Source organism: Sturnus vulgaris, chromosome 11, assembly GCF_052056855.1.
Source record: "Sturnus vulgaris isolate bStuVul1 chromosome 11, bStuVul1.hap1, whole genome shotgun sequence".
Lineage (NCBI taxonomy): Eukaryota > Metazoa > Chordata > Aves > Passeriformes > Sturnidae > Sturnus > Sturnus vulgaris.
The window spans coordinates 7,376,856-7,395,134 of NC_142253.1; the positions used below are offsets into that span (position 1 = coordinate 7,376,856).

General features: G+C 39.9%; 1 protein-coding gene across 1 annotated transcript in view; it reads right to left on the reverse strand.

Moving 5' to 3' along the window:
* The window catches only part of PTPRG (protein tyrosine phosphatase receptor type G), a 389,517-nt gene that overhangs the window by 54,545 nt on the left and 316,693 nt on the right, over nucleotides 1-18,279 (reverse strand). Inside the window, exon 13 of the mRNA XM_014872991.2 lies at nucleotides 12,139-12,271. Within this exon, the coding sequence (XP_014728477.2) occupies nucleotides 12,139-12,271 (133 nt within the window). The remainder of the gene's footprint in view (nucleotides 1-12,138; nucleotides 12,272-18,279) is intronic.

An 18,279-nucleotide genomic window follows, 5' to 3' on the forward strand; every position in this document is an offset into this window, starting at 1 on the left:
AAAGATGTCAAGGATTTCCTCACAGAGATCCCAATATAAATTTTTCTTCTTCCCATCAACTTTTTCATTAATGGGAGCACACATAGCAACTCCCTGTGTGGCACCACTAAGGGCTCACCTCATCAGCATAAAACCTTCCAAAATTATCACCTTGCGTTTGCCACTGGGATAACAATGCTTTTATACCTAAAATTAAAAGATGAATTGACACAGCCTTGGCAAATCAATATGCAGCAGCACACACCTAACTCCAATACGATTTCACTGCCCCTTTTCTTCCCACATTCACAACAGGGTATGGCTGAGTAAACCAGAGAAAGGAGAATGAACTGTTGTACTGCTGTCACCTTTGTGCTTTGCTTTCAGGGCTCTCTTCTTCCAGATTTTGAAGCACAAGCATATTTTGGAAGCACAGCAAAGCCACAGGCTCTGGCTCTGACAGCCAGATACACTTCAGACAGTACAGAGCCCATCTAGGTCAGGCCCCCCATCCTGGTCTCCACCACCACATTATATGGAACAGAAAATTCCTCACCATCCATTTTCTTGAAGCTGTTTGTGTGAGGACCTGAGTCAAATTATTCCCTCAAAGAACTGAACTGGCATTTTTGCCATCAAGACTGAGGAGCAGTTGTGAAGTGCCCAACCATTTCTGAAGAGCCATTGGGGATGTGGTGCCAGCTCCTTATCCACAGATGACAATCATTACCATGAGCAGAAGAAAAAGCTTCTGCCCTCCTGATTGCAGCCAAGTGCTCCACAGGACTTGGCTTTGCAGTGATAAATGTCACGTTTACAATGGGTTTTGCAACATGAAAGTCCATAATTTGCTTTCCAGGGACCTGTGCTTGATTATCAGGAGAGTCAGAAGCATCCACTGAAGTCTAATGAATAGAATTAACACATCATTTAAACAGGGAGTAATATGTATGCAAATGAGAAAAAGTTAAAAATAAGAGTTCAAGCCATAATTTCAGACAACGTAGACTGCATCCTTATGAAATATGGATGTTTCAATTCACCTCATATCTTTACATCTATGTTAACTGCTTTGCATGTGAACAATAAGGTGCATCAAGCCCATTTTGATTTTTATATTTGAACTTGGACTTATAAAATGGATTATATTGAAACATGAATAATATATATGCTAATTAAAGACTGCATTTAATGCTATAAATAAAGACAAAGACCAACACAGGCTAATTTCCATTTGAAAATTTCCTAATTACTATATTTTCCTTTAGAAAGCAGAAACTTTATTTCCATAGTCTCAGGAAAAAGAAGACAATCTTTTCTTTGCTCAAATTATTTAAAAAAATCCTTTCATCTCTTTTATTATTTAAGATTGATCTCCACAGAGATACAATTGCTTTGCCTTGATAGATTCAGTATTAAATAGCACCCAAGTCAAACTAAGGTGATTTGTGCATGCAAATGGTATGCTTTAATTATTATTTTTTTTTCTAATAAGAAATTACTGCTAATAAATATAAACTTATATACCCCTCCATAAACATAAACATGTTCAGAATAGCTGTGGCAGATCTAAACCAAGTAAATGTCCTTGGTGCTTGATAACCTGTTCATCAATCTCTCCCTTCCCCTCCAGGTCCTCAAAAATAGAACAAGGACACAGGACAATTGTACAGTTGTAGGGACACAAGGAATTAGCAGAAGACACGACTTCAAACTTCTGTCATGCAAGACCTACAGAAAAGCTTGCTGAAAAATAAACAGGTTGCAGGAAAAGCCCTTTTAAATTTAAAGGCTTGTTTCTACCTAGAAGTGAAGAAAGTGGTAAAAATCAGTTCATTCATATAAGAATGGAGCCTGCAGTGATATCTAGGCCAGGGGAATCTTTTTTTGTTGCTGTCTAAATGTTGGATAAAGTCCAGATTCAGCCTTAACTGACTAAACCAGCATTTGCAGTTTGCTATTCTGAGCCTGCAAAGCAAACCCATTTCCTCCCTGATTGAAAGAGCACACTGAATGCTTCAAAAATAAGGAGCTGTATGAATGGACAGAGACTTTACATTTTGGTACATTTATGTCCCAAGCTTTTATTAAAAGCAAAACAAAACAAATTGAAATAATAAGGCAGGTATGAGGACTGCCTCTTTCCAGCTTTCACTTCATATCTGTTATACCAGTCGCTGTCACTGATAAACACTGAAATTTAGGAAACTTTTAAGACTCTGGAAAGTCATCATTTTGAATGATGATGTGGTTGCTGCAAAATGTGAGGAATTTTACCAGCACTCACTGGAAACTTTCTGATGCTGGTTAAAAAATGGCTGTGGATAGTGAATCACTGTGCAGAAATCCATCCATTTAACTGATAATTTGATCAGAAATATAAAACAATTTTGAACCTTCAGGAAATAGAACATTTTTATTAATAAGAATAGTTTTGATTTTTTTTTAACATTAACAATATTTTTACAATTAAAATTTGGCTTATTTATACTAATTTATAAATGTCAATTTGTAGGACATTTCAAAAAGGTTTTGTTCTTTCTTGGAAAAGACAGAGTTTCCAAAACATGAAACAAGCCACCAATCAAGACCCAGGCATGCTGCCTACGCCTGTTTCAGCTTAAAACTTGGAACACAAATGGATTTTAACCTGCAAGTCAATAGAGTGAAACACATGCTGTTCATAGCAATAGAGGAACTGTTTTCTTTTAAACCAACCAACTCAGCATTCTACAATAAACGGAATGAATTAATGTACTTGCAACATTTGTAATAGCAACACAATGTGTTGTGCATTCCAAGGCCTTGTTTTCCCCAAATTGCACAGGTTTTAAGAACAGTAAAATGAAGTTCACCCCTGCTCGTTATTGTTTTACTAGTTTGCTGATTCCCAGTATTTATCCAAGCAGCAGCTAAGGTTGCTGAATTGATTTAATATTCTTACCCTATAATTTTACACTCAGACTACATCCTGCTGTGAAATAGCTGGTGCTAATGTTAGTCCAAATGCTGCCATGGGACTTAGGACAGGATAGGGCCTTTCAATAGCTGTATTTTATGGCTACAAGGAGAGAGAAAAAATATAATTTATCTGGTTGCTGTGGTTAATTCACAGTTTCACAGCAGAGGTATACTGTTCCCTCAGGGTACATCTAGCTGTATTATAGGATATTTCATTCACAGTTTGTCTGAGACATTGCTCTAGCTCTGAACCTACCAGTTTATGAGAGTGAATCCACTCTAGAGATACCTGTATACACTTTAACACATACTGTTACATACTAAGAATATTACAGAAAAGAAATAAACTATCAACAGATCAATTGACAATGAGCATGCAAATTGTTTCTTTGAGGTGGGAAGGGGAATAAAAAAAGACTGCATCAATTTCTTAATAGAGCCTTCTTTTCTTAAAGTGATAAAATTTTACAAAAAGCATCGGTGAAATTTGTTTCTCTTTTAAAATACCTCACAGCTTTAAAAGTCAGAGTTCAAAAATTTTAAAGCTGTGTAAGTTTCCTCTACAGTAACTTGCGACAGACCCAGCAGATGAGTAGGAGATGCCAGTGGTACCTGGCATCCTCTATCACTGTACTTATGAGAAAACCCACACTCCTCATGGAATATTATTTCTGAGCACTCAAAAACCTGTTCTTAATGGAGATTAATAAGAATATTTTGATATTTAAAACATATTTGTTTAAACTTATGCATTGCAAATTATTAAGCCAGTAACTGCACAGATAAAATCTTGTTCTTTTTTTTCCAGACCTCACCATTACAACAGCACTGGGGAAAGCATTTCCAGAGAAAAAAATGTCTGCAATTAATCCATTTAATTAGTTCCACAGAGACAAGACAGCAAGATCGATTGCAGCTGTGCAGATCCCTCCTTGCCTGACCTCAGCTGCCCTTGCCTGTTCTCCTTTGCTCTCTCTACAGAAGAAGGTATTTCTGGAAATGTTGGGGAAATTCTGCTACACCTCTAAACAAAACACTGAGGAGGGGTGTCAACAGCAGTTTTCGATCTTGATGCCAAGACTTTTGCATAAGCTTCACCCCCTTAGGATGGCCTGTGGGCAAAATACAGCATGAATGTCTCAGCTCTTATGGGACACATCATACAGCAAATTAAAAATAAAAAATTGTTCTTTTTGTGTTTGAGAGTTTTCAAGGTCACCAACATGATATTTTGAATTCTAATCTTCCACACCCGAAGCACATATTGTCCTGTTGGGTGACTCATGATTGCATGCTTGACATTATCTTTCAAAATAAAGGTGATGCACATCTAGGCTCCCACTGAGTTCAGTGGCCACATCCATAAAAGTGCCTGCAGAAAGATATTCACACAACTGACTCACATGCTACAGTTTAAGAGTGACAGGCAGGCTTCTAGCCTGCCATTTACAGAGCAATTTATCACACTGCATCATCCCTCCTCTTTTCTCATGCTTCCACGTGTGCTTTACAGCTGGCACTGCAGGACTGTGGAGAACAGGCCTGGAAGCTCCTGTGAGGGATCAGGCTCCTGTGGTGCTCCTCACTGCAGCTGCTTAACCTTGCCTGAAACCCAGAAATGATGGTAATTCTATAGACCACCACTTTATTGTCTTTCCTACCATGAAGCTGTTTCTAATGTCCAACTGAAATTGTCCCCCTCACAATGGGGGCAGAAGATCACAGATTGCTTGCAGACCCCTTTCGTGTATCCAGCACTTCCTTCCCCTGTCTGCTAACAGCCCTGCCTGCCCCACCTGATGCAACAATCTTCCTTGCAGAAAAGGTGAATCACATAAAAAAAACCCGAGTCCTCTCTTATTTACACCTGGAGATACATCAGCCTGCTATAAAACTATATTTGCTTTTTATTTACAGGGCAGCTGAGAGCAGAACATTGATTCATGAAATTCAGATGAAGGGTGGCCATGTGGGGCACAGGAAGAAGCTGGCTTCAAATATCTGGCAAGAAGAGATTTGATAGTGCAATTACATACTCCTGAGAATCCATTTAAGATGATACAAGTCCCTCAGTCATGTGGATTCAAATTTACAATGGCAAAGTCTGTTGTAGCTGGTACAAGTTATTCAGGAATCACTCTGTTAACACCAATGGGATGGCTCGGGTCTGTACCTGAAGCAAAATCTAGACAGTCCTATTTCCTCGAAATGGGACATTCTTGGAATGTGAAATAGCTGGTGCTATTGGAATGTGCTTAATGATTTTGGTCCTGATGCTCTATAATTAGAATTAAAACTGCTATTTTCTGAGCTTTCTCAATATCCTGATAGTTCTGGAAATCACCACAGATTTGCATTTAAGCTTGGCAAATACTTGTTTCCTTTCTGAAGACAAAGTATATTACTTTGTCAAGTGGTAGGTCACTACAGGCCTCACCAGAAAGGAAATAGAATCTTGTAGAATTCTGTTTTGTGATGAAAAATTAAACCTAGTATTAATTTAAAAAGAGTAAAAGTAACAGGCATATAATGAGAGAACATGTCCCCTTCCACAGTCAACCTCTTAACAGATCATCCAGCATGCTTAAAAAGCAACTTTCCATCTGCAAATCTGTCTCTCTTTTTTGTCTAATGAGCCTGAGCTAGTCTGTTCCAAAGCCCAAATGGGCATCTTGGGGCCAATTCAGCAGCAGGGGCTCTGTTACTATAACAGCTGACAAGTCCCTTGATTTCTGAAAGACCCTAAAGGATCCACTGGGGAAATGGTTATAGAACAAGAAGCTGGGGAGGGATGGTTGCAGGTGCAGGTCCTGGGCTCCTCTGCCTCAGCCCTTCCCACATGGAGCCAGCCCCGTGTCCAGCAGCCTTGGGATCAGCTGGGCTCAGGTCCCCTGCAGGAGGAGACGATAAAAGCCCTGAGCCAACACCACTAAGTGCAGCAGTGGCACACTCCAGTTTGGTCTTGGGCTCTACCTGTGGGCTCTGGCCCTTGCCCCAGGCAGTGTCCTGCTGGGTGAAAGAGCACAGATGCTGCCAGAGAAGTTTTCATATTCATTTTTCTCATAAAGGAAGAATGATGAACTCTGAAAGTATGGTACCAACAGCCAGAACAAGCAACCAGTGGCTGCCCTGAGCATCTGGCTGGAAAGTGAGGATCTGATGTCAGCAGAGAGGATGAGGTTGGGTCCCAGAGTGGGATAAGAGGGAGCTGATCACAAGCCTGCTTGCTTTTAATTAAAACAAGCAGCATTTTGAGATACTAAACACAGAAGGGCCTAAAATTCAATACCTTTCCCTCTGGCACTGGCAAAATCACACACAGCCTGGATCCTCTGCAATAAGAGTTGAAGTGCTTTTCCTGCCTTGCCTAGAGTGAGAGCAGGAGATCAGAGGACTCCAAATCAGGCTAGGCTGCATCCCATTTACCAGGCAGTGATCTGCCCCCTCTCCATCCCTCATCATATGAGACGAGATGTGGCCATTCCCAGAGGAAAACAAGGGCATGCCTTGTGCAGTACGAGCAAGGCACAGCTGGGCATTAAACAAGGAGATGGAAGCTGCAAGAAGTTTCAGGTATGACACTCACCTCCACGTTTTCCCTTGTCTGCCTGGGGAGCTGCCTGTCTCAGGGAGAAGGGAAGTCTCTTGCCCTTGTCAATTCTCCTCAGTGCCCGTGGTGACCCAGGCTCTGGGGCACTGCCATCCCAAGATGAGCACAAGTGCCTGGACGTGATCCTCAGGCATTGCTGAGGACAATGTTGGAGCGAGCATCCCCCTCCATCCTTCTCATTCCTGTCCTGTGCTGCTCCCTCAGTTATGCTGGTACAGCTCTGTCCTGTTACTACATGAACCAGACTAGGAGCTAATCTGGTTTAAATCAGGACATGAAAACTCCTCTCATTTTTTTAAAAAGTTGTTTTTTTCTTTTTTTTTTTTTAACCGTGGATTATTTCACAATCCAGCTCCTCACATGGTTGTACAAACATTTGCAATGGGATCACAGAGGGCAGAACAAGGGCAGGAACAGAGGACCCTGCCTGAACTGCTGCTGCTGAAATAAATACTCATACAACTGCATCTGAGGCATTCTTAAAATTAACACCCAGGGTCTCAGAAAGTGTTACCACTCAACATCCTCCATGGGTGAGAAAATGAGAAGAATCACAAACATTTTAGAGTAAGCTGAAAGAAGCTTTTATCATTGTAAGAAAACAATTTTACAATGGTCTGTAAATTTGCAATATTCCTTTTCCAATCAGTACAGTCGATGAACAACACATTGTGTACTCATAAAATAAAACCCAGAGGTAGGTTCAAATAACAATTTCAGCACTTTTTACAACCTGGTACAGGCAGAAGTTTTTTTTTTTTCTTTTCCCCCCAGTTAAGTTTTAACACTCTCTTAGCTAAGCAGCTGTGCAAGCTCCCTAGAATTTAACATCAAAAGGTAGTTGTCCAAGGCATGGTTATTAGACATGGTAAATATGAGGGTTCTTTATGCTGCAGCTTTTGTTGCTATATTACAGGTTGATTTACAAATACAGCTGACTAACCTTCTTCAGTGCTATTTCACCAGTGTCAGAATTCAGATGCTGAAATATTGAACACCTGAGCTTGCTCCCAGTGACACCTTTGCCACTGAGTTCAACAACAATACTCTCAACCCGTAAGTGACTTGGCCTGAGGTCCCCACAGAAATCAATGACCAAGTCAAAAAAAACAACCCATCTCCTGGTGGTTCAGTGTAATTTCTCCTGCACAGAAAGGCCCTCTCAGAGAAGTACAAGGCTCTGTCACAGGACTTGTCCCAATGATTCTGTTCAATTTGACAGGATGCTTAACAAAAACCTAAGAAAACTCTCTCTGTCTACTAAATTCTATAGGGTTTTGCCTAAGGAAAATTAAAGACATCTTTTTCCCAAGCTGTCTCATATACACACACAACTATAAAACAAGCAATGCAAGCTTGCTTTCTCTTTGAAAGGCAGCAGCTGCGTTGTTCCAAAAATCCCCCCGAAAGTAAACATATTAGCACTGTATAAACAGCTTGATTTAATAAGAAATGCAGTACAATATTCCCACTTTGTCTTTGGGATCACGATGTTGATGGTGGCAATAATTCAAGGTGAATTATGGTATCACTTCAAAAAAAAAGAAAAAGAAAACTCTCCAGCTATAGTCGTGAATGAATTTCATCGTCTTAGCTGAAAATGAGAAATGGCTATAATTTAGTTCCCATTTAAAAGTTGCTGTTGGCTAAACTCTAAAATCTTAATTGCTTCTTAATATTCTCTGCTTATTTTTTCCCTTTGAAACCACAGTCTATAGGACTGTAGTGTTTAGATTAAAAATCAGCATGAAAAGCAAACAGTGGAAGGTTACTCTCCTAAAATATGTTATTTTCCCCCCAAATGACAGAACTTACTGTGTATCAAAATATTTCAGTTGATTTCCTGACCCTAGTCACCCTCCTGCACCTGTGTGAAGATGAAAGTGACAGTGACCCTGGGTTTACCCCTAAGTGTCAATACTCAGGACTAGTTCAATTTGCTACAGAATATAGTGGAAGTTCTAGAAAAGACATGTTTCAAGCCATATTACAGCTCAGCATACTATAGGAACTCATCTTGTTGCAAAAAAAACTGAAATCACACTCAATCCCTAAATAGTTTGGAGGCCACTACCAAACACACTCTGCAGCTCTCGGAGCTCGTAGCAAAGGCTGTGAGAGTAACAGTGGCAAAGACTGCAGACAATCCAAGTCAGATTTTAAACTGACCTTGAAGATCTGCAGATGGATCTCACGATACTGAGTCTGGGTATAAAAATCACAGATGCAAAACAAATGCCCAGAAATGCAAAAATAATGTGTTTGGGAAACAGCACCTCACAACGCCCACGTTTTAATGGGCTCTAGACGAGCTAGCAGTGCTCCAGTGAAGGTTCTAAAATCCCAGCGTACAGTTTACAGAAATATTCAGTTGTCCCTACAGCACACACTTTCAGGAACCAGTATGAAAGGAAAGAAAGCTGAAAAAGAAGAGCCACTGTGCCACTGCAGAAGTGAACGGTGAATCCATATGATGAGCAAAACAAGGATCTGGTCTCCTCATCTTTTCTGTCTGCTAAAACTCAAATTCTCAACTTGATGCTAAAAGAAATCAATTTAAGCACTAGAGGTCCTGGGAACAACAGTCCATTTCATCATGCCCATGGACAGCTCAAGGATCAGCCAGGCCAGCTGCTCCTCAAGAGGAATCAAAGATGCACAGAAGCAAACTGAAACTCCAATATCATTGTCCCTGCTGCCCAGGGAGCCCAGCTACCAACAGGCCCCAGTGGATGTCGTGGCTCGTGGTCACCCTGTGATTGTGCTCTCCTCATTTTTCTGGGATAAAAGGCAGCACAATTTTTACAGCTTCATTATGCTGACCTAGTTTATCTTCCACTCTATCAACTTAAAATCACACAGGCCTCTTTGTGCAGCAGTGCCATTTAAAGTACTGAATCCAGGAAACTTTAGTAGAAAGGTAATTCAGAGCTCTGCTTGCCTGCAAGTTCCCATCCCTTTTCATTACTGAGATGGCCACCACACAAAAAAGATGGAAGTGACCCCTTCTGTTCAACATTAGTCATATTCCTTTACCATTTGTCCAGGATCCACATGAAAAAGGAACTGAGAACAGAAAATTACCTCCACAAATAAGTGAGTCTTGTTCAGAAATGGCATAGATCATTTCCAAATATATTCAGTTACAAGGAGACTCTAAAACACAGCATGGAAGCTCAACAGATGGAAAAAAGAAATCTTCATCAAACAATGACAGTCTCCTTTTCAAATAAAGGTAACAGAAAATGAAGCTTCCTTACAAGTCTTCTTCACCAAACTTATTTCTTTGCTGTATCATGGAATGAGCCACAAAGAGACCAAACAAGTTAATGCTTTGCCAAACCTTCCAAAGCAACTTCTGTAACTCCTTATTTTGGTCCCTGGATAATAGGGCTCTGATGAGATGGAAACAAGCAGAAGACTTCCCTCTGCTTCATTGTTGTGCTTATGTCACCTCCGGTCTCAAATCATCTAATTCCACAAATGCTCAAAAATGCAAAAGCAAAAATAAAATTTGTTTTACCCTCACAATGCATTGTCAAGGGCAGCTATGTCTCTTCTGCTTCCTCTAGTTCTCTAGGTTTTGACTTCTAATATTTTTTTCTTCCACCAAAAAAAATGCTGCTGTGCAAGAAAAGACCTCTTAGTCCAGCACGCCTATCCCTTGAGGATTATCCTTTCATCAGGAGTTTTTCTCTGCTGTGCACTTCAATACCATGTTTCCTTTCCTGAAATATCTGTCTCAAACTCGTTTTCATGCCATTTGCTTTGATGGTGTTATTCAGCAAATTATTCCACATGTTGGCCATTACATCTTAAACTAAGTATTTTTTCCTGAAAATCCAAATTACTGCTCCTTTCAAACTTCTGAATTAGAGTCTGCAGTGCTTCAGAATCTCTTTTTTCATTGCTTTAAAACACTCACAGAGATAAACATTTTATTTTTTCCTGAGGAAAGGCAATCACACTGCAAATGAAAGACTGTGCTGCTGCTTCAGTGACATGGTCTGCCCAATGTGAAATGTTACTGGGGATGATTTGTGTTCTAGTTGCTTGTTGATTTATCCTAAAACGAATGTGTATTTTTAATACACTTCTGTTAAAAATCCTCAGAACTAGACACAGATTATTTGAAGGTAGTACATATATCCTCTCAAGTTTGTTCCTTTATTTCTTGCTTCATATTTATCAAAAAACTTTGATTGCTACATAATGTAATTTCCACGTCTATATTAATTTTTAATCTTCACCAACTTTAGTATCTTTTCAGGGATGGTATTGTTACTCTTTGAGCAAATTAAACACAAATTTTACAATTATTTATCTTGCTCCACTAGCAAAATTGCAAAGAAATGGAAATGTTTTGCAAACAATGATAGGTACCAACATTCCTCTAGATAATAGCTGTTAGCATGGTATTTCAAAACCTTTCTGCCTCAGAAGAGCATTTTGTATCAACACTAGATAAATAATACTAATCCTTCAGTGTTTTGAGATATACCATATCCTTCCAGTGTGTGAGTGTGACTAAGTTTAGTACTTCAAATAAAGACAATATATATTGAAAAACAGGACAATACAATGGGATCTTGAGAACATTTCCTATTTCAGCTTTTGTGCATATACCACTGCAATTATTCACCGTCTTACTGCAAATGATGTTAATTACTTACAAATGTTAATAGAAATTCTTTTCACAAGACTATTGCTATCTACTTATTAATTCTTTCAAATGTTCTCAGCCTCAACAATTGGACCAACTAATTGTCAGCAAAATGGGTGTACTGAAAAATAGCTTGGTCCTTTTTTAATGGATTCTGCAAATATAATAATCAATGGGCTGGAATTTTTCATCAAACCTACTTTCCTCTATCACATCTAATCAGATTTTGAAATAATTCCTAAATACCTTGTAGATGGCTTATCCCTAGTTAATGTTAACTTCCAGACAAAAGAGATGCCTCTGGGTTCTGATTTTGACACAAGCAGGTTCTGAAGGTTTTAGTTTACTCTAAATCAAATGGAGAGGGATTTGGTGATGCTAATCTTGGTCTCCACCACAGAACCAACGTCCACTGGTGTGAATGACAGTGTCTCTTTGTAACAGGCAATCTTTAGTTTCAAGACCTTGCAGGCTGCACTTCTGAACTCCTCACCAATGCTAAAGAGCTTTCTGTGGAATGTGAAGCAAGCTTACTGCACTTTCTTGAAGTACAGTCAAAGGAAGGAAAGAACTGTATATGATTACATGGGAGGTTTGTGGCAAAGACACCCATGAAACCAAGGCAAATCTAACTGGGATTTTCTCCCACAACAACCTTTCCTGAAGGCCAAGAGAAAGGTAATTTTTAATAGCTACTTCAGAGGGACTAATGAGCTCTACCAAGCTCATTTTCATGACACAAAAATCAGTATTTAATACAGCTGAATAGTTAATCAACAAAGCTGTTCTAGTACCCAGAGAACTGTCTAATGCATCTATCACTGTAACTTCTAATAAAATAAAAAACATAGGACCACATTAAAAACACCACCTGAAATGTGTTTCAAATCCTAATCAGTTTCCACTGATAAGGAATCAGGCTCACCTCCAGTAGACAAGCACAGCGATGAGCAGAATGAGGCACACGAAGGTCAGTGCTGAGACCACAATGAGTGGGATGATCCATTCCATTTTACCAGGAGAAGGTCTCGTGGCCATGCTGGAGCTGTTCTTGCCAGCTGTGTGTTAAACACATAACAAAATCAATCACTGTGTGGAAGAAAGAATTACTGTATGGAAAAATGTGTAAACAAATCAAATAGCTTATCCCTTTTACACGCTATGAGTAAACAGAGCAGAGATCCTCTGACTGCAGGGTGGGACTCCATTTGTCTTCAGTCTGAGACATGAGAGCACAGAAGTATGGTGTTTATTGCCACATATGGCTTGGATTTTACTACTGCCTGTAATTACGGTCTCATAGACACTTTTAGGACTCTTTCGTGCAAGCACCTATTATCAGATGTGGAGTACCCCACTGAGCCAATGCTGTGCTCTGTCATCAGTGTTTGCAGATAAATGTACTCTGTTTCTCAACAGTGCAGGACAGCCCTGTTTGCAAAGCTCCATGTAATACTTTGCTTTAGAAATAAATTTCTTGGTTAACTATCTTAAAATAAAAAATCCTCAACATGTTGGGTGTCATGTCACATCATTTGCAGAATTGTCACAATCTGGTGGGTTACTGCATATGAAAGCACTTTTTAGCATATGGATTGTCAAGATGGGTGGATGAATGAATGGATAGGATGTGTTGTAACTGACAGAAGAAATCATTATGCCACAGCTTTTGAACAAAATTAAAGTTCGTCAATACCCTGAGATCTGGCTGAGTTAACTCTGCTTCACTTTTTGCATGACATCTCACTAAAATTATTATATCATCTATAAGATGAATATCTAGAAGTTCTGCAAGTACTGGAGCCAATGAGCATAGACACTGCACCAATGTATTTCAAAAGATATCTAATTTGTGCAAATTCATGTGGACTTGATGAATAAATTGGTTTAGACAGAATGATAAAAGAAAAATACAGAAGCGGATTCCATATCTTATTCATGTTTCCTAACAAACAGGCAGTGGTTGATCAATACCTGTCAACAGGACATAATGGGAAAGGATTAGTACAAACAGCTTCAGATTTCAAGGAGGATTGAAACATGCACACTTGACTTCTACTTTTAAGCCTGTGTGAGTCTTTCCTTACCAACATGCTTCCTTGCCCTCGTTCACTATTGTATTATTATATCTTCCAAAACTGCTGCAAATCCTACCAGAAGAACATAATTGCCTTTTCACCATAGGCAGGCAAAACACAGATAATTGGAAGTCACCAGATGTCACATAATATGAAGTCATACTCTATTTTAATAGCATTTAGATTATATTCCTCCATAGGCAGGAGTAAAATTCAACTAACGTGGAAGTAAAGGTTAATTGTAAATGCTTTTGCCTGACTGCTGAAAACAGAGCAAGGCTGCAGGCTGCTGCAAGCCCAGCAAGAAATCTTCCTAGCTTTGAGAACTAGGCTGATAGAGGTAATGCCCTTTAGCAAGCAGTCTAAATGACGTGCTAATCAGAAGGATGTTTGGGGGAAGCGAACACACACTTTGATTGAACATCTTTGAATTCCTTGACTAGCAAAGAATAAGGAAAAGAGCAACCCCAAATTAGAGCAAAGGATTATTCTCTGTATTTGCCAAACTTATGAAATGCTAAGTCTTGAGGCATCAGTTATTACCAGTGCATTTCAAATAATTTAAGAGCATGAAAAAAGTAAGCCTGTGAGGTGTTATTAATCAGAATAGTAAAAGGAGCAAAGCAAAACACCATGTAATGTAATAAAACTTTGTAGGAGAGCCAAATAGTCCCACCACCTTATATCCATTAGGGTGTTGCTTCAGTACTCTCCAGTGACAGTATTCTGTTTAGTTTCACCTCCACATCTTTCAACACAAAACCATATGTTTCTGTTTGCATGGGAAGAAAATTCAATTCAATTGTAAGCACAGCATGGGCTGGAGTCCCAATGAACACTATTAAATTCTGCAGTGCTCACAATGCTCCTCTTACTCAGTCTAGTGTGGAGAAGACACTTATCTGTCCCTGCCAACTCCCTGTACCACAGATGTGAGGAGAAGAAAGTGCTCAGTATGCTAAGTGCCACAATAGCAAATGCTATTCCCCAATGCTGATGGCTGGCCCTGAAATTCCAGCTGGGAATGCCCAAGCAGTGATATGTTTCAGAAGAAAAGACACAGTTCCTGTGCTGGCTTTGAAGAAAAAGTCCGAGGTGTTCTCCACTGTTTAAGTAATGTGTTGTGGGAGCTTAAACAAACCAGTGCCAATAAAAATTGTACAAGAATGGTAGCTGGAGCCAGAGGCAGAGCAGTGCAGCTGGAGAGCTGGTGTCTGTCTTGAGTGTCATGGCAGAACAGCCTAAGAAAAGCCAGCATGCTGGATAGCTTGGAAAAAGATGAATTGAAAACACACACAAAAAGACAGGTCTGGGCCTCCACAGTTTCCTGTTCTCCCATATAACAAAACAGTATGAAATTTTAAAAAATAGTCACCATTTCATTCTTTTCCAAAGCAAGAATGTCAAGTCCTGGTAGTGTCAACAGCATATCCTTGTAACAGTGCCCACCATAAGCTGTACTTGGCAGGGGATGGGGGAAGCTTAAAAAACGGACTAGGAAACTCCATTTTTGCTAAGAAATGTAAACAGTTTCCAGTGGCATATGCCTTCGTTGAATTAATTCAGTTTGCCTTTTACTGGCTTGGAATTCATCCCAGTAGGAAGGAATAAAAATTATTACAGCATATCTGTTTCAGGAGGTCCCACATGATACAAGCCCTGGCACTACTAAATCTACTCCTGTGTCTGGAAAAGCCTGTAACTTCTGTGAACCACCCATTCAGCAGTTCCACCCAGGCACTGGATGGATGAGCCCTGGCACAGGGAATATTGGATGGCATCAGGCAGCCAGGGAAGCTCTGGCAGTGCAATTCTTGCACAAAGGTCAAGGTAAGAAAGAGGCATTCTACAGTTTGTGAAATGTGCTTTTTTTCTGATGTATTCTTGGAAATTGGTTCCTGAGAAAAGAAACATGTTTATTTCCCTTAAGTAACACTGCTTGCTATAATAAGCAACCATAGCTGTACTATATAACCTATCTACTTTTATCATTCCTTGCCATTGCACAAACTGCCAGGACAAAGTTCTGTTTGTTGTACCATTTCAGGTGCCATTAACCAAAGAAAACCCTGCTGCTGAACTGCCTCAGACCACATGGTCTCCTAAGAGAAAGTCAGCTTGCTTATCCTTCCCTTGAGTAAATGAAGTTAAGAACTTATAAAAAGGCATTAATTAATTCTGGAAAATAATATTTGCCATATTATTAAATGATGAAAAGGCAAACCCATGTTTCTTAAAGAAGCACTACCTTTGAAACAAGCTTGTGTCATGGTGCAGCTGTTACCCCCTATTTCTTCAAGGCACTCCTGCAGTAGTCACGTTTACAGGCTGTGCACCACTAAGCATGGCTTTTCACTGCTTTGTAACAGATGCCAATCATATTTAATCCTATATCTGAAATTCATAGTTTGCAGGCATTAAATAATTCAGTTCTTTATTTTCAAGCCATTCTGCTGTTTGCTCCTGTAAGTTGCCATGTACCTCTCTGAAGATATTTAAAAGCTGTCTGGACACAATCATGATTAGTGCTATAGGGAACCCTTCTAGAGCAAGGAGACTGGACTAGCTGACTCCAGTGGTCCTTCCCAGCTTTATACACTCTGTGATTCTGTGTGAGAATGGCTGAAGTGCTACATGAAAATACAGCTTAATAATCCTTGCTGCAGATGGAGAAGAATTACACAGATGTTTAATTATGCTAATGAGGTTATCCCTAAAAGGCTTTTGTAACCTCAGACCTGGCAAAGACTGCTCTAAAACCCAATATTCAGTCTTTGTTAAATGCATACATCAGGCTTGAAATTAAACCCTGCACATCATGATGTCTCTGTCTCTACAAAGCCCTCTCATGGGAGGAACTCAGCAGAGGAGGGTGAGCAGTGAGGGATGGGAGGACCTGGCTGAAATTTGGATGAGGAGTCAAACCCGTGTCTCTGTCCTCAGACCCATCTCACCACTCAGGCTTTTGCCCCAGTCCCACAGCTATTACTTGCTTACAACAGCCCAGTTGTTAACTCCAGTAAAAAACAAAGGATCTGTTTAATTGTCTGGCACAATCAACCAAAATTCTGTGGGATAGTATCAGCTTTAGCCTGATTAAACTGAATCATCCTGGGTTTAATCTCTTTCCCTCCCTTATTTTCTTTTTTTTCCCCTCCCTCTTTTGTGAGAGTACAGTTTTAATTGCTGTTTTTCTGATTTTCAGGTTTCAGAGTCATGGACAATGCTGAGCAGCTGTGTGTGTAACAGTTGCAGATCAAAAGTACAATTAGGCTAATGTGGGCACCAAAACAGAGAAAAGGATGTCAGGAAAATGAAAGAGGAGAATGCAAGCAAGCATTAGGTGACAGAAGACAATCATTAGCATTGGCCAATACCACGGGCAAAAAGAGGCCAGTGCCATTTGGAAAGTAATGACATGGCCTCAGGAGAGGTGTGTGTGTGTGTGTGTATGTGTGAAGTAAGCACTAAAAGAAAATGAGCCTTGCTGTACTAATTGGCCTCGCACTTTCCCTGTAATTTCTCATGAGTTCCCTGTTCTCCTCTAATCATGCACACTCACGAGTACTTTCCCCTTTAGTTATCTCCTTACAACTGCTGATTTGATGCCATATAATTAATTTTAGAAATGTACATTGTTATGAAACAATTTTCTACTCTTTAAAATGATTAAACTTTCTACTCATAAAAACATTTTTGAAACCTTGACAGGTTTTTAAAACTTGCTTTTAAAAGATGCAGGGAGAAAAGATCCAAAAATGTTTCTGCTCTCACATTCGGACAGAGTAAACTGCAGGTATGCTTTCTGCTCACTTTGGAAGTGAGCCTTAACTGGTCTTAGCTGTCCTGATGCTCAGGAATCCTTTCAGATACTTCTGACAATGCCCTCTTGGCTTCCCTTGTCTTGATTTCAGGCTTACTTTGTTATGGAAAACCTTTAAGGCCCTTTCTCACAGGAAGAGGTCTTGCTATGGCTGGAGTTTCACTGAACTCAACTCCTGGCATAAATTATGTCAGGTCTGTCTGTATGAATTACAAATTTCCATGTGACTGGGGAAAACAATTAAGCTGAAGCAACTAGTCTTAGGCTTTGTGCTAGTCTAATTCACCAGCCTGTGTCTTTGGTAACCTAGATCCAATCTGGAGGAAAGCTCCTTCTCCTGCATTCCCAAGTGTGTTCTCACAGGGGTAGTGCCCCCAACAGGCCTCCTTCCTAACATGAGGATGATTAGGGCAAGTGGCATGTTGAAAACTGCCTGACAGGCATCTCAGACCATATTCAGTGGGAGCACTGGCCTTTGAGGATTTCCAGCTGGGGAGTAAGAAAAACAGCAGTATGTTTAAAAAAAAAAAATCTGCACAACCTGTTGCAGGGTTTCTCAGCTTCTGCATTGTTAATCTGATCTCTAACAGTTATGATTCACAGCATTACAGACTGGTCAGCATTTCTGTAAAAAATGTTATTAAAGATTGGATTTAGCTTTGTTTTTTAAACTGGTTCTGAGCTATAACTGAATGCACAATATCTGCATTTTTGTGTTTAACTATGTAGGGAAAAGTAAATATGTAAGGCTTTTTCACACTACTCTAGAACAGCTTTGATGGAACAAGAGAATTATAAAACAGTCTACAGATTAGCAAAACAAACAGTAGTAGTAAAACCCCCCCCAAAACCAAAAAAGTGCACTATCTCATAAATGCTGTGGTAATACACATAATCACTCAAATAAACTTGTCTAATAAATAAATCAATCTAAATCTAAACAAATAAACCTAAAATAAATCCACATGCATGTACTCCATTTGCTTCCTGTGGTTTTCCTCACCAGTGCCGGGAGCTCCCCAAGCAGGAACACGTGTGGACATCCTGCACAGTGCATTGGGAGCACCATGAGGGACCAGCTTGCAGCAAACCCTGACCACACCAGGCTTGGTGCACATGCAGAACACCCGGGCAGGCTTCCAAGAGCTTGTATTTGCTGTGCACA